Source organism: Helianthus annuus, chromosome 1, assembly GCF_002127325.2.
Source record: "Helianthus annuus cultivar XRQ/B chromosome 1, HanXRQr2.0-SUNRISE, whole genome shotgun sequence".
NCBI classification, from domain to species: domain Eukaryota; kingdom Viridiplantae; phylum Streptophyta; class Magnoliopsida; order Asterales; family Asteraceae; genus Helianthus; species Helianthus annuus.
In genome coordinates this window covers 65,541,274-65,568,268 of record NC_035433.2, presented here as the reverse complement: position 1 = coordinate 65,568,268, position 26,995 = coordinate 65,541,274, and the positions used below count along the sequence as shown (strand labels likewise).

Genomic DNA, 26,995 nt, shown 5'->3' with positions numbered 1-26,995 from the left:
ATTCAGCAAGTATATAACACCATTCAGTAAGTATATAACACCATTCAGTAAAGAATATAACACCATTCAGTAAAGAATATAACACCATTCAGTAAAAGAATATAACACCATTCAGTAAAGCAATATAACACCATTCAGTAAAGAATATAACACCATTCAGTAAAGAATATAACACCATTCAGTAAAGAACATAACACCATTCAGTAAAGAATATAACACCTCTGTATCATCTTCTCCACTTCTGGCACCACCACTGCCGCTCCGCCGCCGCTGTCGTGTACAGAGAGAGAGAGATCATTGATGCAGAGGGTGAAACCCGAGTTTTAGAGTGGTTAATTATCATGTTTTATGTGTATTTGATGTGTCTATTTGCTTGGAATGAAGTAACTATGAGATTTTGGTGATTTGTAGGTAAAACACGTAAATCGGTGCATTTACGATGGTTAAAGATGAAGTTGTGAGCTTTGGATGGGATATTGCAGCTCGAGGATGAATATTGAAGTTTGCTCGGGTGATATGAAGGTTCACGAGTGAAAGGAGTATGAAAGAACAAAGTCCAAGGACCATTCGGTACTTAATTGGAAGTTGCTTGGTGTCTAAATGTGCAAGAAATGAGATTCTACAAAGTATAGGGGCCGTTTGGTAATTAATTGGAAGTTAATCATAGTTGAAATATTGAAGATATAAGTGATATTGAAGTTTGAGGGGTCTCCGAGTCATTAAACGAAAGTTATATGATGGGTATATGTTAAGAAGATGATGGGAGTTTAGTTGGGGGACCAATCTTGCCATTCTATGAAAGTTGCACAATTGTTGGAGAAAAGTGATGCAATTCACGTTCTTACCCATGGTTTGTAAACCACGGGTCATGGTTCAGGAGTGTATAGTTATAAAACCAACAACAAGTCTATACCGTGACCCCCACTTCAGACTGTGACTCCCTGTTCAGAATCCCTGTTAGTGCAGCAAAGGTAAACTGTGACCCACGGTTCTGAAGTGTGGGTGAGGCTGGGCAATAGGGGAGCGCGAATTGGGCTTATTTTAGGGGGTTTTATAAGATAAAAACCCTAGTTTCTCATTATCTATCACACACAATCGATCCTAGGCTTCAAGATACTCAAGATTCAAGGTTTCTCCCATCCAATTCCATCAAGATTCTCAATTTCATCACCGAATCAACCATGATTTCTTCATCAAATCAAGTTTTTGAAGATTCTTCGTGCGAGATGAGCGGCTAAACTTTTTGTGGTTTCCTCCGGATGGAGGGTTTTTGTAAGTTAGACAATTCTATGTGTTTGCTACAATCGTTTTATCGTGGTGATCTAAGCATTCGATGCTTTTCACTTTGATTTGATTTGATTTATTGGTTGTAAACAATTGCATTTATTTAAACCTTAATTTCTAAGCATTCAGTTCCCGAGAGTTCTAGTAATTGGGATATATTTGACATGGGGTTAGGGTTTGTAAGTGTAATTGATAATCATTCGATAACCTCCCGTTATGTATTGACCGGAGTACTTAGTCGTTGGTTATCACAATTAGTTAATCTGGTTTAACACCTATGTCTATGTAGGTAACGATTAAACACATAGTTGAAGTTAACTGGAAAACCTGAAATCTGGAGGAACCATTTTCTCACCTATTGATTTAAACCTTAGTTTTTATTCGTTAACTTAGACAATTCTCTCAAACAGTCAAACTCTCAATTGATTTTTATTTCTTAGCATTAGTTAATTAAATACTTAGCATAATAACACTTTCCACAATCCTCCTCTGGTTCGATATCCGACTTACTCTATCTACATAGTTTAGTTGGTTTTTGCATGTCCTTAACGACAGACATCAAAATGGCGCCGTTGCCAGGGAGGCGTGCGCAAAGTGCTTAGTGTTAAGTTCTAGTTTTAGTTAAATATCCAAAAAATCCAAAAATAGTGTCTTTTTAGTTTGTTCTGTTTTGTTCGGATTTACGCGAGAGAACAGTAAAGCATACAAAACGAGTACTACATCGTGAGAACAAGATTCTACAATCACCTATACCAACATCTAAAGCAATGGAGAACTTAGCAACACCGGAGAAACAACCCGCAACTTCACAACCACAACAATTCTCGCCAACACCTACCCAACCTTCACCAAACACTACCATACCAGTTCCACCACAACAACCGCAATCTACACAACCTACCTCTACATCTCCAGTACCATCATTCTCAACCTTTTTCCCAAACTTTGATAACAATGAACCAACTTCCACCCAAACAACATCTCTTCAACACCCAACTACAAACCAGACTGTCAATTTACAGCAGTCGTCTCCTTACGTTAGAATCATTCCTGATGACACTCCATCACCGATTCAAACTCAAGCACCTAATGCAACAATCAATATTACCAGCCCCAAAATCAAAATAACTATCAGAGGGAAAATAACGTCGGTTATCAAAGGAACTACCAGCAAGGTAATGGTCAGGTGAATAATGATATGATGGAGATGTTGAAAGCAATTCAACTTGATTTACAACATCAAAGGCTTGAATTGAAAAATCTTGCTCAAAAGGAGGAGATGCGAGATAAAGCCGTTCAATCATTAACCACACAAATGGCCCAACTTGCAACCGATGTGAAGGAGCTGAAGCAGCAACAAGGGAAGCTTCCTAGTGACACTCAAACGAACCCCAAGCATGGGAAGAATATACCAGTCAGCGGGGTAAGTTTCGTTCCTAAAAACAATTTGAATGATAAATTTTTAACTTCTTCTGTTTCCCATGTGATTGCAGGTTTAAGTGGCGCAAATGAGGATGGAGATGGGTGTGACTCAGGAGAGCCGGTCGTCCCGATTCGAGTGTGAAAGTTCAAAATCCACAAGGCATTGTTGGATTATGGAGCTGGGATGAGTGTTCTTCCCGGTAGCCTTTATGACCAGTACGACTTTGGTCCGTTACACGCAATTGATCAAATGGCCATGTTTGCGGATGCGAGTTTAAAGAAACCTCGAGGGGTTGTAAAGGATGTGGTAATTCAGCTCGGCGAGTTCTACTACTCGGTCGATTTTATGGTGGTTGATTATGCAACCGCACCGACCTACGCACAACCGAAGGCAATTTTGGGTCGCCCGTTTCTGTATACAGCAAATGCACAAATCGACTGCAGGAATGGGATGGTAATTTTAAGTTACAAGAATCGTAAGCTGTATTTCAATGTATTTTTAAAATCTATTGCTTATGATCTCCTGAATGATGTGAGTCCCACAGGTGCTACTAATGTGATTGGTTCGAGTGGAGGTAATTTTTGCAGGTCTGAGTTAACGAATGATGGAAGGCAGGTGAACAAGACAGCTGTGAGAGGAAGAGCAATTGCAGGAAAACCACCCGATGGTGGGAGTGAGTGGGGCAACAAGGCTGAGGTTGAACTCAACTGGCGTGGAGCTGCGAACCTTCCACAAGATTGGACGATGATGTATGGAGAGAAATGGGGAGACAAGCGTTCAGATGAACCCCCCTAAGTACATCAGGTACGGTCTGGCTGAAGACCTAAAACTTAGCGCTCTCGGGAGGCAGCCCGAGGATGTAGAGCAGTGTACCTTGTTTTGTGTTGTTTTGTTTTGGTGTTGTGTTTGTGTTTTGACAGGTTCTTGATTCAATCATCACGGATGCAACAATTCAAGTGTGGGGATGTTCTGCAACATCCCCAGTGAGATATCAAAGAATCTATGGAATGCATCTATTCCGGTTAAAGCACAACAGCCACATCACTACAGACACATGATCAGGTGCATGTGTTTATCTATCTTACTTTGTTTTTTGGTGTGTTTTGTTGTTTTTGGTGGTGTGAACCTTTGTTTTGTTTAGGGGATGCGTTTGGTTTGTTTTGTGATGAGTCAGCCGCTCATTTAGGATTGTTGGTTTGTTTTCCCGGGCTATATTTTAAAAGCACCATACATTGGGGACAATGTATCCCAAGTGTGAGGATGTGGGAGCCCGGGAAGGGATTCGTGGATAAAGTTTGAAGATATTGAAATGTGATTGAAATCGATGAAATTTGGTAAAAATTGAAAATTTTGAAAATTTTAAAATTTTTCATCGCCTTAAACAAGCTAATTGGATACGAAAACCCGAAGTTTCAATCACTAATAGGCTTCTTACCGGTAGTAGACTAGATTAGTCCCTTGTCATGGTTGTCGCTTTAAGTTTCATGAGAGTAGGTTTGACAAGTGTTTTATAGGAAACGAGTTGAAAAGAGATGTCTGTCTAGGGGTAACATGTTTTAATTGCATATGCTACATGTCGTCAACCTTTTTACCTTTTCTTGGTGAGATCTTGAGCCTGTAGATGGATAGGATACATTATATGATAAATTCATTTGTTGAGTGCAGGCTACGTGTTATTCTGTGTTAGAACTTGTATGATTCGATGCATGCTAAGACTGTGGGTTTGACATGTGCACATATATGATAAAGGCATTAGGATTTCCGTTACACCCTGTGTGTTTGTCTTTTTTTTTGTGTTGTTCACCAAATTTCCATTAGTAGCCCTGTTGAGCCTAACTACCTTTCGTTTGTTCGCCCGTTATCTACTGTGAAAAACCGACCGTGATGATATTGTCATGAAAGAAAAAAGAAGGAAAAAATGAAAAAAAAAGAAAAAAATAGAAAAATATGTGAAGGAAAATGAAAAAGAAAAGAACAAAAAATATAAGTATTGTGAGTATCGTTTATGTTCTTGGGTAGAAACCAACCCAAAAGTATTTTTGGTTTGAATAAAGTTGTCACGGTTTGGTTATTGTTTGTGAGCCAATTAGAAAAGAAAAAGAACCTAAAAATATATTCCTACCTTTACCCTAAGCCAAAACCCGAAAGTCCTTTTGATATGTGCCAAGTTAGATGATACAGTGGAGGTGTGATTGTCATACAAGCCTATGCTTGCAGGATTTCATGTTTGCTTATTGAGTGTTAATATACTAGCACATTACACGCTAGTCCAGATATTAACCCGAGAGGAGAGTACATTGTGAGGGGTGTGTAGCATGTGTCTAATTGTAAACATGTTAGTTTTAGATAGACAAGTCTTAAGTTTTTTTAAAAAGTGCATCAATTACTTGTCAGACTGTCAATCTCGATTGTGTCTGTCTATGGGATGGGTATGACTTGGGACTGAACAGGTTGAACCGGTTAGGGAGTTTAGAGGTGTTGTTGCTATGGTGACTAGTTCTAGTTGGTTTGCTTGGGGACAAGCAACGGCAAGTGTGGGAATGTGATGGAGAGGGTTGAACCCGAGTTATAGAGTGGTTAATTATCATGTTTTATGTGTATTTGATGTGTCTATTTGCTTGGAATGAAGTAACTATGAGATTTTGGTGATTTGTAGGTAAAACATGTAAATCGGTGCATTTACGATGGTTAAAGATGAAGTTGTGAGCTTTGGATGGGATATTGCAGCTCGAGGATGAATATTGAAGTTTGCTCGGGTGATATGAAGGTTCACGAGTGAAAGGAGTATGAAAGAACAAAGTCCAGGGACCATTCGGTACTTAATTGGAAGTTGCTTGGTGTCTAAATGTGCAAGAAATGAGATTCTACAAAGTATAGGGGCCGTTTGGTAATTAATTGGAAGTTAATCATAGTTGAAATATTGAAGATATAAGTGATATTGAAGTTTGAGGGGTCTCCGGGTCATTAAACGAAAGTTATATGATGGGTATATGTTAAGAAGATGATGGGAGTTTAGTTGGGGGACCAATCTTGCCATTCTATGAAAGTTGCACAATTGTTGGAGAAAAGTGATGCAATTCACGTTCTTACCCATGGTTTGTAAACCATGGGTCATGGTTCAGGAGTGTATAGTTATAAAACCAACAGCAAGTCTATACCGTGACCCCCACTTCAGACTGTGACTCCCTGTTCAGAATCCCTGTTAGTGCAACAAAGGTAAACTGTGACCCACGGTTCTGAAGTGTGGGTGAAGCTGGGCAATAGGGGAGCGCGAATTGGGCTTATTTTAGGGGGTTTTATAAGATAAAAACCCTAGTTTCTCATTATCTATCACACACAATCGATCTTAGGCTTCAAGATACTCAAGATTCAAGGTTTCTTCCATCCAATTCCATCAAGATTCTCAATTTCATCACCGAATCAACCATGATTTCTTCATCAATTCAAGTTTTTGAAGATTCTTCGTGCGAGATGAGCGGCTAAACTTTTTGTGGTTTCCTCCGGATGGAGGGTTTTTGTAAGTTAGACAATTCTATGTGTTTGCTACAATCGTTTTATCTTGGTGATCTAAGCATTCGATGCTTTTCACTTTGATTTGATTTGATTTATTGGTTGTAAACAATTGCATTTATTTAAACCTTAATTTCTAAGCATTCAGTTCCCGAGAGTTCTAGTAATTGGGATATATTTGACATGGGGTTAGGGTTTGTAAGTGTAATTGATAATCATTCGATAACCTCCCGTTATGTATTGACTGGAGTACTTAGTCGTTGGTTATCATAATTAGTTAATCAGGTTTAACACCTATGTCTATGTAGGTAACGATTAAACACATAGTTGAAGTTAACTGGAAAACCTGAAATCTGGAGGAACCATTTTCTCACCTATTGATTTAAACCTTAGTTTTTATTCGTTAACTTAGACAATTCTCTCAAACAGTCAAACTCTCAATTGATTTTTATTTCTTAGCATTAGTTAATTAAATACTTAGCATAATAACACTTTCCACAATCCTCCTCTGGTTCGATATCCGACTTACTCTATCTACATAGTTTAGTTGGTTTTTGCATGTCCTTAACGACAGACATCAATCATCTGGTCGTTCGATGTAGAGAGAGAGAGAGATCGCATGACCACCACCACTGCCACTTCCGGCACCACCAGTGCCACACCACCACTGCCGATCCGCACCACCACTGCCGCTCGCCGCCGCCGCTCCAATGCGATGTAGAGAGATAGATCGAAATTGTAGAGAGAGAGAGAGCATCTGTTCAAGCGATTGGAAAGAGAGATCGAAATTGTAGGGATTTTGATTTACAGTTTCCTATTCTGAATGGATATAAAGACTTTATTACCCCTATAATTTTCAATTCAGTCCCAAAAAATAAAACAAATTTTACAATTTGGTCTCTATTAATCTAAACCATTAGATCAAAGATCTAATGGTGTAGATTCTTTCTTATCCTTCTTACTTTTGGTCTTTTTTACAGGAATCTTTACCTATACACACACACACACACACACACACACACATATATATATATATATATATATATATATATATATATATATATATATATATATATAAGCGGGATCAGAGAAAACTCCTCAAAGTGTGAAAACGGTGAGAACGATTCTCAGCCACAGGATCTTAGTGGTTTGTGGATGAGATTGATGTGATGATATTTTTGTAAATATTAGGGGCCTTGGAACTAACAGGAGAGGTAAAATAGGAAGATCCAAACAAGGGTGCACTTGCTAATCACATGCTATTTCCCCCGATCATATTTAAACGCCAATAATTTTTTTATACGTGATTATTTTTTCAAAAAAGTCACACCATGAAATTCAACATTTTTTTATTTTTCCAATGAGTATACTATTGATATATTTTTCGAAAAAAATGAAGTGAGTTTTTATGGCGTTTTAAACTTTGTTTTTTTACGGCGTTTTCAACTGCGTTTTTATGTCGTTTTTCTGAAATAGGTGTTTTATGCCGTTTTTCAACTAGTTTTTTATGGCGTATTCTGAACTAAGTGTTTTTATGACGTTTTCAATTGAGTTTTGATGGTGTTTTTCTGAACTGTGTGTTTTATGGCATTTTCAACCGGGTATTTTCATAGCGTTTTTCTGAACTGGGTGTTTCTATAGCGTTTTCAACTGAGTTTTTATGGTTTTTCTGAACTGGGTGTTTTATGGTGTTTTCAACTGGGTATTTTTCATGCGTTTTCTGAACTGCGTGTTTTTATGGCGTTTTTATTTGAACACCCGATTCATGTTTTTTTTATTTCAAAAGTATAGCAATAGTATACTCATTAGAAAGATAACAAAACACTCGATTTTATGGTGTATTTTCTTTTAAAAATAATCACGTATAGAAAAGTTACGAGAGTTTAAAAAAGATGATGGAATATGCATGTGAGTGGCATGTGCATGGTCTTTGACATGTGAGTGACATGTACATGGTCTTTTTGACAATATTACCCTTGGTGTAAGTTAGCACCAACGCCACATGTCAAGACCAAAATCGTTCTCACCACTTTTACACTTTTAGTTGTTTTCCCTAAATCACACCCCTATATACATATATATATATACATACATATATATATATACAAAATAGGTACCAACCAACATAGTAATGATTTTTGGAACCCAATAAACAACCTTTATCACACAACCTTAGGATGAGATAACTATCAGAAAAATGATAGTCTCTCGTCAAAGTGGCGTGAAATAAATATCGCCATAACCGCCACTACAACAACCTAAAGAACAACCCTAAAAGCGGCGAAACCGATGCCGACTTGTTGAAGCGTGTGATGGCCTTGTATACGGAAGGGAAAAAAGGGGGCACCATTAAATTTATGCATTATTGGGATATTGCAAAGAATTCCCCAAAATGGGCACGAGTACCTTTAGCGGGACAATCGTCGTCCAAAAAGTCTAAATGTTGTTCCTATACTAATCACTCGGATGCTCGTACCGAGCATGACATCAACTTAAGCAACAATGATGTTGAAGCCGAACCCCCAATTGGAAGAGATAATAAAAAATATGGCACAAAAATCTTACACTACAAGTGATGAAAGAAACCCCGCTTTGGCCGTCATCGAAGAACAAACAGCTATGTTCAATAACATCCAACAAGAAAGCAACACCCACAAAATAAAAAGTGCTTGAGGTTTTAACAAAAAGTAAATTTGAAAAACAAGAAGAACTTTGCGAAAGAATGGCGAGCGGATATGAAATTCCTCGTTATGAAAACCGATCACCTCGGAGACTGAGGTATTGCAAAATACATTTATTTTCCGTGTACAGTTTTTATAATTTTTAGTAGTTTTAGTTTCGTTTTTAGTCAGAATGTGTATCCTGCTGACCGATTGGTGTTTTCCAGGTCTCGGGAGTGAAGAATAGCTAAAAAGGGCAAAAAATGGTTCATATTTGCCAAAAACAGAGCACCGGTGTCACACCCTGACTTTTGCGGAAGCATGATTATGTGTGACTTTATTAATATCATTGCATTCAACCATAACAAGCATCTAAATGAATAAACTAAAGATGACCATCCATTAATTTAAGTTCTAAAACATAATAACAACATTGTTTTAGAATCCAAACACAGACTTCAAATCTGAACTACAAACCATGCAATTTGTTTTAGAGTTCCATAAAGACTTCTCAAAAGACACTAATGAAAGCTTGGTTTTGGAATATGTATCCTATCCAGGATAGGGTACATACTCCCAAACCATACGACACCGGATGACATCTTTTATTCCAAACAACACTTGAAACTTCAACGCCTGCCAGATCCATACTTAATTTCCTGAAATACATGTAGTTTGAAAACATCAACAAAAGCTGAGCGAGTTCATGTGATTTGTATGTGTTCACGAATCATCCTTGTAAACATTTGTAAGTATGTATGTATGTATTTGTAAACTGGTATGAAGCGACAAGGAACAGATCAATTAATGTGTAGCTAATACATTAACATGTGTGAAACAGCGTAGGAAGGCTCAAACCTAGCAGATTTTGTACCGGGCCACCGGTTGTAAGACATAGTCACCTCATGGGCCAAAACCCCGATCCACATGGGTGTGGGCTTGCTACACCCAAATAGATCTATCACTCATGTCCCTCGGTCCTAAAACGAGGATTAATGGTCTTAAGAGTGCGCCTACCCTTTCACATGATCTAACAATATTTTCCTTAGCTAACCGTACCATTTGTAATTGTTTGTAAACATTTTGTAACATGTACTTCACCCCCGAAGTTATAAAACAAAAACAGCTAAAGAAAAGGGGGACATGAACTCATAGTTTTACGTTCTTCGTATCCGATGAAACCCAAAGCTTCCTCTAGAACGCACGACTACCTACATGCGTACTACGGTCCATTAGACGAACGGGCCATGCCTTGATTTAGTATTAGTTAGTGTTTGAGTTACGTTCTTTGTATCTTCAACATTATCCCATGTTATATAATTATTTGTTAAAATAATAAATATTTTAACTTAAATTATATTTATTAAATTTTGGAATAATAGTTAAAACAATATATTAACTTGACACTTTCCACGTAATTATACGTGTATTTCCTTCCCAAGGATGGGTGTGTTCGTATTCTTGTATTTGTATATTTTTGCCATATATTGGGGTCGTATTCCGGTGTGTATTTATACGTATGAGAATACGTATTTTTATTGTATTCATTAAGTATTCTTATACTTAATTTCGTATTAATATTTCCGGAATATTATCCTTAATAAAAGTTCACCATATCCTTAATAAAGGTTCACCAATATATATTTCCAAAATATATATTTCATTGAATATTACTTAGAAAAATTATTTCTAATTTTTCTTTGGCAAAAATATTTGTATTTTCTTATAAGTTCCAAAAATAATATATTTTCAAACCAAACTTGGAAAATATATATAAACTTATTTTTCTTCCACAAATGATATATTTCTCATTTATTTGAGAAAATATATCTTTCACCCCAAAAATATTGTATTTCATGTTTGTTGAGAAAATATATATTTCTTACAAAAATAATATATCTTCTAAGAGTTTCAAGAAAAATATATATATTTATACTTGCCAAAAATATATATTTTTCCCTTGTAAAAAATATGATATATTCTTGTAATAATTGTAAAAATCATATTTTTGTTCTCTTGGTGTCCGAAATATTATTTACCAAAATATGCATATGAATATTATTTCCGGAGTATTTTGTAAGTTATATTCCTTGGTTCGGTTTCATCAATATTTTGTGTATAACTTGTATCTTCATATTCTTGGAATTTTGGTAATATTTTGGATTGTAATTTTTGGTATTTTGATGAGTTATATTATTTCAAATCCTAAAATAATATAACTTATACACATAATATAGAAATAATCACACACATGGTGACTTCTAAATATATATTTTCCTAAATACATATTTAGTCACTTTTATTTGTAAAAACCAACCTCCAATATTTATAGTTTTTGTGACAAAAATTATGGCAAAGTTTATGTGAAAAATCCATGGTTTGAGATATTCTTGTAAATATTTGTTTAGAAATATTTTTCTAAGTGTTAAATTTTCAGAAAAATTTTGCCATAGTTTCCCTTAAAAATGGAGATTTCCATGCTTTCAAGCATATCATTTTCTTTTGTAAAAATCAACACAATCAATTCACAATCAATAACAAACAACCTTTACTTAGCAATTTTGCCAAAAACAAGCATAATCTACTACTTCTTGAACTTGAATACTTGTAAAAATTTGTAGTAACTTACTAGTGTTCTTAGTAAGCCTTGTTACCTTCTAAAGTGTGATTGTTTCTTTGAAAACTTCATTTTTAAAGAATATAGATCTTTACAACTTATGATCATATTTTCTAAAAATGTTTCTTCATGGATATTTCTTGTTACACATATACTTCTACGAGTCATTGGATTTTATCACCCCCTAATTATTGGCTATTGGCCACTGCCACCCCCAACTATCACTTTGACGCCCGAAACCCCCAACTTAACACTTAGTGTCTTCTGTCACAACGTCGTTAACTGATCACTAACTTTTGATTCTGTTACTACACATTTAGGGTGTCCTAAGATCCCTAAAACCTTCCTAAGATCCCTATGACACCCCCAAAAGTATAGTAACGGGATCTAAAGTTAGTGATCAGTTAACGATTTGGTGACAGAACACACTAAGTGTTAAGTTGGGGGTGAAGGACGTCAAAGTGATAGTTGGGGGTGGCAGCGGCCAATAGCCAATAATTTGGGATGATAAAATCCAATAACCCTACTTCTACACTTGTTTAACCTTCAAATATATGGTTTATTTGTTTAATAACCAAGATTTAGTGAAACTTATATTTTTAACTTGGTTTCTTGAGAAATCATCCATGAAATTTTAGATCTATATGATTAACAACTTACTTTGATCATTATTTTACAAGAAAACATTATGTTCTTTCAAGTTCATGCTTTATGTGTGGATGATCTATCATCATACAACATTTCCATTCACTCATCTTGCTAGATTATGTTTTTAATCATGATCTAGCAAGATCATATGATGATCAACATCATTTTCACAAGCAATCAATGATCAACAAGTATTTCAACACATAAACAACTTAGTTTCTTCATTATTCAAGCTTATGTTCAAGTTCTTTTCTTGTAATTCTTAGTGTTCTTCATGATTAACTTTATGTAACATCTTTTAACCACCTAAAATAGAAGTAAATTAGAGAGATCAAAGTTCTTACCACTAGCTCAAGGCTAGGGATGATCAAGAGGAGAAATCAAGTGGATAAAAGCAAATGAGAGAGGTTCTTGAACTTCCGAAAGTTCCTAGCTTCCTTATACGGCTTCTAACACCTTTGAGTAGTAATAGAATGGATGGAAAAAGGTTGGATGATGGTGATGATGAGGGTGTTGGGTTCGGCCGAAGGTAAGCAAGAGGGAGAGGAGAGGAAGTGTGTGTTTGTGTGTGAAAGATATGAAGCTTGGAACTCTTGGTTTCTTTTATTATATGCCATCACCAATTATCTCATGTGTATTGTGTTTGGTAAAGTTAAAACAAGATCTATTATAATAAACTAATAAAATCTTGAGTGGGCCATGCTTAGTTGGCCGATTATAAGTGGGGGGGGGGGTAGTAGACTAGGTTTAAACATTAAGTTACTTCATACTTGGAATGTAAGTATTCTAGTTAAGGACTTAGTTATTAGATATTTATATGATGTGTTATGATGTTCGGGGACCATAACTAGCTTGGTAATGTTAAAATAGTGCTTCTAATGAAAATTTGTTGTTTCGGGTAATGTCCGGTTGTTCGGTTGGTTACCGGTTCGTTAAGGTGCTAAACTATACAGTTTAGTGTGCTTTATGTACCCTTTAATGACAGTTTTGATTCCCGACACTTAGGAAAGCATTCAGGACATTTAGTCATATTTCTGCATGATATTAGTTGTTTAAATGCTGAATTTGCTGATTTTCTGCAGAATTCTGCAGTTTATGTGAGTTTTAGGCACTTTCCGGCACTTCAACTATCACTAAGAAGGCAGTTTTGTTATCCTTACTTTCCTACACACTATACTAGTGTAATATTTGATTTCTGGCTCATTATGTGTCTCAATACAATGTCTGTCTATCTACTGAACTCTGTCAGCATTTTTTTGATTTGTCTGATAACTGTGCTAACTGTGTTTCGTGCATCATTTAAGTCAATAAAGTTCTTATTCAATAACGATATAACATTAAGCAATATGTGATGCACATGTATGTATTTGGCAACAATCAAAAAGCAATTCAAGTCATAAATTGTAAATCAGCACAATCATTAATCATTAATTATTGCCTAATTAATTGTACGGATGCATGCAAATTTGACAGTTGTCACAACCGAATCGAGTTCAGGAGTGAGAGAGCTAAAATGACACGAAAATCGAGATAAAGAAGAACTCCCCAAAATGGGCACGAGTACCTTTATTGGGACAATCGTCGTCCTCAAAAGTCTAAAAGTTGTTCCTCTACTAATCACTCGGATGCTCGTACCGAGCATGAGATCAACTTAAGCAACGATGATGTTGAAGCCGAACCCCCAATTGGAAGAGATAAACAAAAAAGATGGCGCAAAAATCATACACTACGAGTGATGAAAGAAACCCCGCTTTGGCCAACATCGAAGAACAAACAGCTATGTTCAACATCATCCAACAAGAAAGAAACACCCACAAAATAAAAAGTGCTCGAGGTTTTCGAATGAAAAGTAAATTTGAAAAACGAGAAGAACTTGGCGAAAGAAAGGCGAGCAGATATGAAATTCCTCGCAATGAAAACCGATCACCTCGGAGACTGAAGTATTGCAAAATACATTTATTTTCCGTGTATAGTTTTAATAATTTTTAGTAGTTTTAGTAGTTTTAGTTTTGTTTTTAGTCAAAATGTGTATCCAGCTAATCGATTGGTGTTTTCCAGGTCTAGGGATTGAAGAATAGCTGAAAAGGGCAAAAAATTGTTCATATTTGTCAAAAACAGAGCATCGGATCGAGTTCAGGAGTGAGAGAGCTAAAACGGCACGAAAATCAAGAAAAATAAGAACTCCCCAAAATGGGCACGATTACCTTTAGCGGGATAATCGTCGTCCAAAAAGTCTAAAATGTGTTCCTCTACTAATCACTCGGATGCTCGTACCGAGCATGAGATCAACTTAAGCAACGATGATGTTGAAGCCGAACCCCCAGAAGAGATAAATAAAAAAGATGGCGCAAAAATCATACACTACGAGTGATGAAAGAAAGCCCACTTTGGCTGGCATCGAAGAATAAATAGCTATGTTCAATAACATCCAACAAGAAAGAAATGCCCACAAGTTAAAAAGTGCTCGAGGTTTTCGAACAAAAAGTAAATATGAAAAACGAGAAGAACTTGGCAAAAGAAAGGCGAGCGGATATAAAATTCCTCGCTATGAAAATCGGTCACCTCGGAGACTAAAGTATTGCAAAATACATCTGTTTTTCGTGTACAGTTTTTATAATATTTGGTAGTTTTAGTTTCGTTTTTAGTCAGAATGTGTATACTGTTGATCGATTGGTGTTTTCCAGGTCTCAGGAATGAAGAATAGCTGAAAAGGGCGAAAAATGGTTCATATTTGTAAAAAACAGAGCACTGGATCGAGTTCAGGAGTGAGAGAGCTAAAACAACACGAAAATCAAGAGAAAGAAGAACCCCCCAAAATGGGCACGAGTACCTTCGTTAGGATCTGAGTTTCTTTTGATTGTGCTTGTTTGATAATAATGAAGATGAAACAGAGTTAAATGCAGCGGAAATGGTAAGAAACTTTACAACACAATCAGAGAGAAATAGTTTTCAATAAACATATACTTTTCATTAAGTCGAATGATTACAAAAACATAATGATTACAGTACATGCTTACATACTAAAACTCGCCCTCAGCCTGAGCTCAATGGTTGATCGTACAAGATGCTTGGATTGAAGGAGAAAACTCCATGAATAGAACAGTACAAACTTTTCTATTTATAGTACAGATCAAACCACTGAGAATCAAAGCTGACGTCACCATGAAAGTGACATCTAACAACCTAACAAACTCTAAGGACTGTTACATACAACCACTGATTACCAACCTACTGATTACATAGATACTGTTTCTATATGAGCATCAATGCTTTCTTCAAAGGTGATCAGTCGTTGAATGGGCAATACTTTAGTCTTCAACAGTACTTAGGAGACATCAGTAGATAGAGCTTCAGCTCCTTAATCTTCATCAGTGCTTGGCCTATCAGCGGTTGGGACGATCAGTGTTTGGAGACTATCAGTAGTTAGATCCACTGTCAAGGGGAAAGTCTTTGTACAAGTACTGATTATGATGATCCACTGCTTTGAACCAGTTTTGGCTATATATCATTTGTTCCTTTGTAGGGTTCAATCCCAACAATCTCCCCCTGGAACAGATGATGCCAAAACACTTCATTATTAAGAATCTTTATTGCCTCATCAAGAGTTCCCTAACTTGACCTTTGAATTGTAATTCAAAGTTCATGGAATCCTCATCATCCTCATCCCTGCACAGTGTAAGCTCAAGGAGATCTTGTAAGTCTTCTACATTTAGGCCAAGTGCTTCTTCCCTTGATATATGCTTCACTTCACCACTGGACTTGATCAGAGTCAATACGTGTGTCTTTTGATCAGACTTCCACTTTAGTATTTTTGAGTTCAGTGGGTTTCTTGGGAGAGTCTTTATTTTATATGAGTTTGGATAAGGAGGCCTGGTAATGACTACTTTGGCAGAATCTTGTGATTTTGCTGAGTCTTGATTTTCTGCAGTTATTCTTTAAAGAGCTTCTTTCATAATGAGATCTTCATGAGCCTTGATCTCCTGTTCATCCATTTGTTTTTGCTTCTTTCTTTGGTTTAAGGCAATGATGGAAGTATCAGAAAATGTGAACAAGGTCTTCAAAGAAAGGGCCTGCTGCTGTGGATCATCAGCTTTCTTGTCTTTGTATTCAGGCTTCTTTGGAAGGCTAGGATCTATCTATCTCCTTTTTCTCAGCCTTTCATAAGCCTCATCAGTGTATTGCCTAGTCCATTTTGCTATGGCTTTGGCTGTACCAACCTTTGCTGCAACCAACTCTTGCTTCTTTCTTTTATACTCCAAGGTAAGATCAGCAATTGTCTTTTTGTATTTGCTCTAATTTGGTGCTGTTCTTTTCATGCCTGGATCATTTTTGATTCTTTCAGTTCTTTTAAGTTCAGCTTTGAGAGCAACGAGTGGCCAGTCTTGGAATTGTTCAGCTTTGGCAGGGTAAAAATTTTCACTCATGATCAATTCTATGAGATCTTTTCTCAGATCTACTTGTAAATCAGCATCTGGAGGCAGGTTGGACATCTCTTTACTCAGGTCTCTTGCACAGTCTTCTAATTGTTTAACCTTTGTGAGCAAGAAATGCATTTGACATGAGATGGCATTATCACCCTGCCCTTTGCATTCATATTTGGCTCTCCATTCAGCTTGCTTTGCTTTGAGTTTTAGATATTCATCCATGTTTTTAGGATCTCTAAAACCTGCAAGAGATGGGAATTTTCTCTTTGAAGGGTCGTCCACTGTGTAGAATTGTTTCATTTCATTCTTCACTGCATGCAGTTCTAATGGATAGGTGGCAGCTAATGGTACAACATCAGCAGGATCAAATCCTTGAAGTACTATTGGATCTTTGATTTGGTTGGCTAAGGTTGGTGGAATGAATGGTTGAGGTTTGATGACATTGTAAGGGGCAGATGAAATGGGAACAGGTGCTGGTATGTCATCATCATGCACTTGAAACTTTCTTTTTCTTGTATACACCTTTTTGGGAGAAGGTGTTTTTGTTTGAGTTTTTGGAACTGAAAGGACAATGGCTTGTGTAGGAGGGTTTGAGGTGATGGGTGACTAACAAACAACTGTTGAAACAACTGGTGTCTCAACTACTGTTGTCACTACAACTGTTGTTGTATCAACTGTTGTCTTCTGCACTTTGGCAGGTGGTGTTTGGGGTGGAGATATATTTTGTGGTGTGACAATGGATTAAAAAATGGCAAGGGCAGTGGTTGAAATAACATTTGTTGAAACCGCTGAGGTATTAACAACTGTTGATACAATAGGTGTCTTAACATCTGTTGGTATGGATGTTGCTTTAGAGGTTTGATGTGAGGAACTTTTGGGGATTTGAGGATGTTTGGTGGTTTTGGGAGGTGTGGTTTTGAGTTGGCTAACCTTTCTGGTAGTCTTTTTGGGTTGGCTAACCTTTCTGGTAGTCCTTCTTTTGTATGAAGTATCCTGTGCCTCATCTGTAGTACCCTATGCCTCCTTTACCATCATAACTTTCTTCTCATGTTCAAATCTTTTTGACCCTTTTATTTCCATAGACTCTTTCATGTTTGCTTTAGATTAGCAAATACATTTTAAGTCTCATCAACCTTTTTAGAACCATCTGGCCTTGGAATTTCTACCATCAGTTTAGACATTTGATCTGGTTTAATATATAAACCTTCTTTTCCCTTTTTACCTTTCTCACCCTTTTTATCATCATCAGGGTTTTCAACAAAGATGATTGAAGGAGGAGCAGTGCCAGTGGTTTGGATCAGATGAGTTTTAATGGCTTTGATATCTGCTTGAGTATCTTTGTACCTAGCTTGCATGACATTTCTGACCATTTGAAGTTGAACTTCATGCTGTTAATCTGCATATTGTCTTTGTTTGTGAAGCAGAGGTTGAAACAGATGCCATAGCTCATTTGGGGAAGGAGCAGATGTTGTAGCAGTGGGTGTATCCTTTTGAGATTGTAACAACTGTTGCAGCATGTCTTTGATATCTGCAACAAATGTTTCATTTTTATCAACCCTCTCCGTCAATTCTTTATATTTTAAACCATCACCCAATTGAATGGGATCATCTGATTTCTCACTAGCAGTGGTTGTATCAGTAGTTGACTTAGGAAAAGTTTCCCAAAAATCATCCACTGATGCCCCTTTTTCTTGGTTCTGGGGACTTCTTTCTTCAGCAGTGGTTACCATTGTAAACACATCAGTGGGTATTGGATACACACTAGTGGTCACTTTGGTTCCCAATGAAGAAATTACCTTCAAGGGAGTCTGACTAATGAAACTACTGTCCAGGTAAAAATCAGTTGATTCAATACCTGTAGTAGCTGCTCCACTTGCACTACCACCAAGAGTTACTTGTAACTCAAGGGGTGTAACCTCCTCAACTATTGATGGGATAGCAATGGTAGAGGAATCAGACTCAGTCACTTGTTGGGGTATGTTCTCAATGATAGGTTGTTGAGAAGAACTGATTTGTGCCTGATCCATATCCAATGCATTCAACAGAGGTAAAATGGATGGTGGGAGTTGTGCAGTGAGTATGGGAGTTGAAAGAGAATTTGCCCCGGGAGCAGGGCTGTGGAATATAGAATCAAGTGATTCCAGAGCTTCATAATTTGGTGTCCCTGTGGATACAACCTGATCCTTTTGAGAGGATGCGGGAGGAGTTTGAGGCTCGGGTTGAGATCTTTCTTCCAACTGCTGTGAGGAAGTAGCAGTAGTGGTTTCAGGTGACTTTTGTGTTGTCACAGGCATTTGTAACACCCCGTGTTACCGAAAGTCAAAGTCAAGTTTGACTCCTTTGACCGTAGTTATCCTATTTTATGTTTATGTTTGCGTTAGTTGTATTGTGTGGAGTAATTAATTACAATCGAATTAAATCAAAGTTTATTTATCAATACGAATCGCTTTACGACTGTGAATAATATGAAGTAACATTGCGATAAAGTCAACTAATCAATAATCGAGCTAATCTAATCATCATCGAACTCGAGACTCGAATTACGCGAATTCTGGTGTTAATATACGTGTGTGTGTGCCTTATGTGTTACTTGTGCGTGTCTACCTTATGTTATGTGTGGTAATCAATCGAAACTCGAAACCCAATCGAACTCAATCGAAATCGAATCATGATAATTGGTGGAGAAGAGATAGCGCGAGATATAGATGATTGTATGTTAGATATAGTGGTTGGGATTAAAAGTAATTTGAATAGGAAACTCTATCGTACTCGCATCGACCTCAATCGAAATCGAAATATCAAAAATCGTCGCACCGAACACTCGAATCGTACAGCAGAACGATCAGGCTACCAGCTGATCGAACAGCCAGCCGATCGGATTTGGGTGATTCCTGTCCGATCAGGAGGAACAAGTAAGAATGAGGGTTCTATGGTTTGACTCGTTGTCAAATCACCTCGATATAACGACAAACAAACCAGAACAGCCAAGTGTTAGACGAACAGGCCGACCAGGTCAGGATGCTGACCGATCGGACTGCTGTCTGAATGGATAGCCAGCCGATTGGACAATCAACCGATCGACCAGGCCAGCCGATCGGCTAGCACATGGTCCCACACTTGAATAATTCATTGAAGTCTAGTGTTGAACGAACTGCTTACTCTTCGGATCATGAGATACTATACTTCAACACTTAGACGAATTTCAACATGTTCAATGCACTAAAAGTGCCACCCGATCGAACAGCCGTCCGATTAGGTGACACCCTGCTAAGAACCTGTCAGCTGAAGTACCTAACCGATCGGTTAGCCGGTCGATCGAACGACCATTCGATCGACCGACCTGAATGGTAAAGATACTTCAATGATTTCAAATGCTACAACAAAAACTTTAAAAGTCAAACCATCATACACAAACACATCCTTCTCAAAGGAAGAAACAATCCACTCGAACAGCCATCTGATCGGTCTACCGACCGACCGGACAGCTGTCCGAACGGACAGTCAACCGAACGGTCAGCCGTCCGATCGGACTACCGTCCGATCGGAGTACCATCCGATCGACTAGCTGTCCGACCCTCCAACACTTGTTTTCCGTTTTACGCGTTGCTTATCGTTATACTATCGAACTATTCAGGCTAACCCTACTCTCAAGTGCTCCCTTCAATCCATCAATCACTGTGAGTATACTCGACCCCTTTTTGTTTTCAGCACTTTTGGGTGTTACATATGTGACAACCGGTAATTTACGGATCTTAATTACGTGATTAACAGATAATTAATGCGATAATAAATAGTGTTTACATCGCGGATTAACTTAATTAGGCCTTTGGAGTGCCCAGGAACGCTTGTCCGACTCTACAGTACGCGTATGAAGATTCGCGTGGAATCTGCGGAACATCAAATGACAACGAACTAATACCGTACAAAATACTGACAACGCCTCTGTTATACGCATTTTAAAAAATTTTATTCTTTCGACAACTATGGATTTCGGGTTTGGTAGCGGGCCTCATATAAATTACAGGCCACTTACACACGAGATGGGCTTGTGGGCCCTGGGCCCAAGCCCAAAACCCACAAGCCTAAACCTGCGCATACTATACTAGATTTATTTCTTGAGGATCTATACAAGATCTCAACTAAATCTTATAAAAATCTCTACAAATCTTTTCTTAAGATCTTGATTCAAAGGGTAAAATACATGACTTGAATGTAATGAAATTACACCAAAGGAGCTTTAGCCCTCAAATCTCTATATAATCACGTGACCCTCAATTGTATACTCACACAAATTAAAACAACACTGCCCACCATCTCCTTTCCCCTCTCTCTCTTCGGTTATACATCCAAGCACTTGCACAAGAAAGTAAATCTCATTCTCACACACACACACCCGGTTCAGTCTCTCTCCGGCAACTGATGCGGCGGCGGAGCCGCCATACACGGTGGCGGTGGCATTTCCGGCGAAGACAACCAGCGAATCACCACCACCGTCTGGTGGTGGTGTGAAGCGGCGCAACATAGAGAGAGAGCACCGAGAAGAGAGAGAGACTGAGAGGCGAGAGAAAGAGGAAGGACCGCCGGTCAGTCTCTTTGACCGGTGGTCAACATCAAAAGTCCGGCGAGAGAGGTGGAGTAGGGCGGCGGTGACTGTGGTCCGACAAGTTCTCCGGTAAAGCCCCTGTTCTCATTCATCTTGCTTTCTTTTCTAAAGATTTTGATGATAAAATTCTGTTGATTGATGACGGAGTCGGAGGTGGCCGACTGTGGCAGCCGGCGACAACTTCTGTGATGGTGGTAGCGGCTCAGGTCAAACACGGGTCAGACGGGTCTTGTTTCAAGTCTCGGGTTTTGGTTCGAGTCCACTCGATTGAACCGAGTTAACTCGGTTCAGGTTGGTTCACTCCACCTCTATTTTTGTTCAACTTTGTTACGGTTTCGGTTTGCTCAATACTTACTCTCGGTTCAGTTTCAAAAGTCGTACGGGTTGACTCGGTCAACTCAGCTTACGGGTCAACTCGGTCCGGGTCAACAGTGGTCAACAAGATCAGACCAGGTGACGTCTCGGGTTCCGGACTCGGTTCGGTTCAGATCAACGATACGGTTCAAGTCGACCCGGTTAAACCGAGCTCATTCGGTTCGGGTCTTGGTCAAAGGCAGTCAACAAGACAACGACTCGGGTCAATTCAGTCAACGACCCGGTCAACTCAGTCAAACTACCCGACGTTTCGACACAAAGACTCGGTAAAAGATTTAGAAAGAATATTATTTGCGTTAACTTTAAGTTTATAATAACTCCGTGAACGAGCTCGAACCAAATTAATTTAGTGTTTATCTTATACCTTTGTCATTTTTATGAAATCTTATATATTGATTATTGGTTGAATTTTGATAAAAGTAACGACAACTTGTGTCGTCGGGGGCGTCCAAAAACAGAGGAAACTCTGCCCGTTTTTCGAGAAATCCCGTAAAAGGAAAACATGTTTTATTGAAAAGCGACTTTTATATAAACGTGTATATCACTTTCGACGACGCTTTATCACAAACGAAAATGACAACTCCTTTATAAAATAAATATATTTTATATATTTATGTCAAGCGCCAAACAACTCGTATTCGTTTTACAAAATAAATATAGTTCACATATCTGTTTCGAATACCATACAGCGCGAATCCTTTTATAAAAATAAATATAATTTATATATTTATTTCAAACGAACTCGAATCCTTTTATAAATAAATACAGTTATATATTTATTTTCCAATACAAGTCGACGATTCTTTTACAAAATAAATATAACTGTTATATTTATTTTATACGCCTAGACAGCATATACGTATATTTTTGGCAAATATACACAAGACGTGATATATAATACAAATTATTATATATTATTTGCATACGACCTCTCAAAAACGAGCTAACAAATATAACTTAATCACTTTCATTAAGTTAACAACTTACGTCAAATCGTTCAGTTAACGATTCGGTAGAGCTCGGTAACACGTAGTTACCGTTTTTGCTTAGAAACTTATTAGATATTCCATGTTAGGAATATTGTAGAATGCACGCTAGCGATCCACGTCTTGGGAACGACATCACAAAGTCGTATTTAGCTAGCTTCGCACAGGAATATTCAGGCGAGTTCATAACCCCCACTTTTTACTGTTTTACATTTTTTTTGTAAATGTTTTCGGGGTGGAAAGACATGCACGATTTTCTGAACATACAAAGTTTTGAACAAACGCAAAAACTCGTATTTCTAAATCATATCAATAATGGATTTCGAGGAACTCAAATGATTTACGAAAGGTTTATACTAAACATACCGGTTTTTACAAAACAAATGCTTATTTTCGAAATATGAATGATTTTTCATAACTAAGGAGTCAGTCAGGGTGGCTGGGAAGGTTCAGTCAGGGTGGCTGGGAAGGTTCAGTCAGGGTGGCTGGGAAGGTTCAGCCAGGGTGGCTGGGAAGGTTCAGCCAGGGTGGCTGGGAAGGTTCAGCCAGGGTGGCTGGGAAGGTTCAGCCAGGGTGGCTGGGGTGGAATATATGTTACAGTAATTACGAATACTTTTTTTTTACATGGTATGGTTAGCGTAAGGAGGATTACTATTTAGATCATGTGAGTGGGTAGGCGGGAACTGGAGGCCATTAATCCTCATTGTAGGACCGAGGGACGTAAGCGGTAGATCTATCTGGGTGTAGCGAGCCCAACCCCAGGCCCAGCAGAACGGACCTTGGGGTGACTTTGTGCCCAACGCAAAATCCGCTAGGTTTGAGTCTTCCTACTTGCACTTCACACATATCAATGGCCTTGCAAACCATTGGTGATCTCTTTTTCCTTATTTGCTACATACCAGGGATTGTTATCATACACGCTTACAAAGCACTTAATTTATACAAAATAAAAACCATGTTTTATACAAATTCAAAGTATCGGTTTATACGAACATAGAGTCAAAGTCAGGGTGGGCATTGACGATTATACATACTTTACAAATACATGGTTTTACGATCATAGATCGTTACAAATACAAAGTCCTCATATAACTGAACAAGAAAATGATTTTTAAATTCATTTTCTCAATACTATTTCAAAAACCGGTTACCAAAGATTTATTTCAAACCTTTCACAACTCAAAAGATTTATTTCAGATCTATTACAAACAAACTATGAACTTGCTCAACTTTATGTTGACTTTTTTCGCGTGTTCTTTCTCAGGTTGCATTTCTAAGACAAGGCACGGTTGGAATAGGAGGACCATGAAGAGTCGAGTACTTAGTGGGCGTTCAGTTTCTAGAAAGACTTAGCTTATTTGCTTCCGCTGTGCAATGAAGATACCAGTCCAGTCACGCCAATGCTCTGATAATTTCGGGGTGTGACAACATACGTTACATATTCTAAATCACAATCGAACACACTACTCAATTACTTTAAACGCTAACCGTTACCGCATGAATTACGTGACTAAATGAATGCTTATTGTTATGTTTACACGTGGAATGCTGTCTACCTGCCTTAACGACGATAGTACTATAGTTTGGACTCAGCACCCGTTCACACGGGGGTTGTTAAGGACAATTACTTGCATGGATTACGGTGGTAATCATGTATTGCGAACTGCCTCGGGCAGTCAACCCGCAGTCACTGGTATCGATAGATCCATGTCGATAATTAACATGCTTCGTTTTCCTCTGTGTACGTGCTGGTTATGCGTAAACTATTTCGAACTCTATATGCTATTATCAAATTTGTATGCTCACCTTTACATTTTATGTATTGACTTTATTTTAACGTATGTGACAGGTGTTTAAGATGCTTATCTGCTAGGAAGGCGAAGCTAGAATAAAAGTCTAAAGTATAGTTGTCTGTAGATCTTGCAGCTTGAGTCTCTAGACATAGATAAACAAGATTTATATTTAAATCTGAGTTGTCGGAACAAAATATTTGCCTGGATCTTATCTGTAATACTTTGTTTGCTATTTGAGGTACGATATGGGACGTATTATATAAATTGAATAGTAATGATAATTGTTATGGAAACTTCTGGACAATCTGTTTCGCTCAGTGCCATGCCCCGATGATTCCGCCATCGGTTGGGGTGTGACAGATTGGTATCAGAGCCATAACTATAGGGAATTAGGCTAGACACGACCTAGTCCGGGTCGGTGTCTTAGAGACCTAGACTATAGTTAGGAACCAACAGACCGAGCTTTTGTGCTATATGTCCTGCTATCACTCGCCTACACTACACTATCACCGCACTCGAATTTTCAATAATGAGAAGGCGATTTAGTCAAGATTAGGTGTGAAAACCGCAAACTCTCGACTAAAGTGCTGGATCAATGCTGTTTTATCAACTTATCAATGATTTCTTCGTTATTTTTAATAACGAACGCTTGTTCAACGGGAGAATTATACCAAATCAGGAGTGAAATCCATATTTTGATGAATAATCTCCTCTATTTTACAAAAATCAAAGGGAAGTTCTCAAGCCAGGGGTGAAACCCTAACCTTGACGGCTATTCCATAGATTTTACCAAAACTCTCACCAAAGCCTCGACGGACTCCAACGACCTGAATTCACGAGTATGACCTAGGGAATGCGTGCTGAATGCCCAAGAATCGAGGCAGAAACACGATCCCGAAAGTCGAAATGTGACGACAAGTCCATGAGAATAGTCGAACCGCTTTGGGTAGTCAATGTCTAATAGTCGCAAACAATCTATTTCTCGATTTTATGTGTTTAGATTCTGAGCCTGCAACTGCCGACTCTGATAATTCGCCGATTTTATGTGTTTTATATGAATTTATCTGTTTATGTGTTTAAATTTTTGTGGAATTTCTCGATTTTGCTATCACTTCGATCGACACACACGGCCCGCATTGCTCTTCTATCTCAAAACGCTAACAAGTCGCTGCATATCTAGACGAAATTATGCTACGATGTACGCCTATACTACTCGATATATATACGCGACCGAAATATACGAACAACACGTGAGCTTTGAATGATAGGTTTTTGTATTCTGACTGCCTCTGTGATTGAATGTGTATGTGCTCCTATGCTTCTGTGTTTCTGTGTTTCTGTGCCCTACGTGCTTACGTGCTTATGTGCTTCTGTGATTACGTGAATCTGTGGTTATGTGCCTATGTGTTTATGCAATACGTATTTCGACGTGTTCCTGAGCTTTAGTAAGTAGTAGACGTGTGAGGTGAGATTCGATTTTGATGTGTCTGAGACCTACGACGATGTCTGTTGCAGACAATGTCGTCATCTGGACACCGAACCCCACTTACCCGCCAAGAAAAGAGAGACAGACGTCTTGCTGCTATCATCGCCAAACAATTAGCAAAAGCTGTGAGCGAGGTTTATGAGAACGTCAGCAAATCATCTAAGGAGTCGAGAACTAAAGCTCCCAAAGATGCTACCAAGACTGTTTTTAGCTTCAAACAGTTCAAGGCATGCGGACCAAAGGAATTCACCGGAGAAGATGGCCCAACAGCTATGTTTCAATGGTTTGATTCCATCGAAGTCACTCTGCGCCAAAGCGGCTGTCCAGAAAATCTCTGTACCCTAAACGCAACCGACGTCTTCCAGTCCCGAGCCCTTGATTGGTGGACGGCCGAATGAAACAAACGCGGGAATGATGCAGCTTATGAGCTGACATGGAAAGAGCTGAAAGCCATTATGATGGACGAATTCTGCCCTCCCCATGAACGCCAAAAGCTGGAGGACGAGTTTTGGAACATTAAGCAGAAGGATGGAGACAACGCTGCCTTGACTGCTCGCTTTAAACAGCTCAGCATTATCTGTCCCAATCAAGTCAAGACGCCAGAGATAGCCATCAAGAAGTACATTCGAGCTCTACCTGATTGTGTTGCCGATTTTGTTTACGCCGCGAAGACATCATCAATTGAAGAGACTTACTTGCTTGCCGCCGAAATCAACGACAAGCGAGTAAAAGCTGGTTTCTGGGATAAGCCCTCCAAGTCTCTGCATCAAGCCACCACTGCACCGACCGCCCAAACCGCCACTGCTCAACCATCCAAGTCATCACGCCGCAAGAAGAAGCATAACAACAGCAGCTCCAGCAACAAGAACTGTGCTGTCACTACCACTGCTGCTCCTCTACAGACCATACCGGCTAAGCAGCAGTCTCACCACCGACCAGCACCAGTTACTCAAGCACCGCCAGTGAAGCGTGCTTACACAGGTCCCCACCCGCTCTGCCCGACATGCTCATATCATTATCCGGTGGGTCTTGCCTGTCGTTTCTGCGCTCATTGCAATCTGTACGGTCATTTCACTGCCAACTGTCACTATGGTCCCCGTAACACCGCAGCTCCTGCTATTGCTCATCAAGCTCTACTCCCAGCCCCGCAAGGCCAATAAGCGGCTCAGGCACCCGCGATCAACGC

The 26,995-nt window shown here is 38.6% G+C and overlaps 1 protein-coding gene across 1 annotated transcript; it reads left to right on the top strand.

Annotated features, from left to right (window-relative positions):
- The first annotated feature begins 2,051 nt into the window (after window positions 1-2,051).
- On the top strand, window positions 2,052-2,474 carry LOC110920334 (putative uncharacterized protein DDB_G0290521). Its single transcript, XM_022164549.1, has one exon. It carries the CDS (start codon window positions 2,052-2,054, stop codon window positions 2,472-2,474), a length of 423 nt encoding a protein of 140 aa, XP_022020241.1.
- Window positions 2,475-26,995: the final 24,521 nt, after the last annotated feature.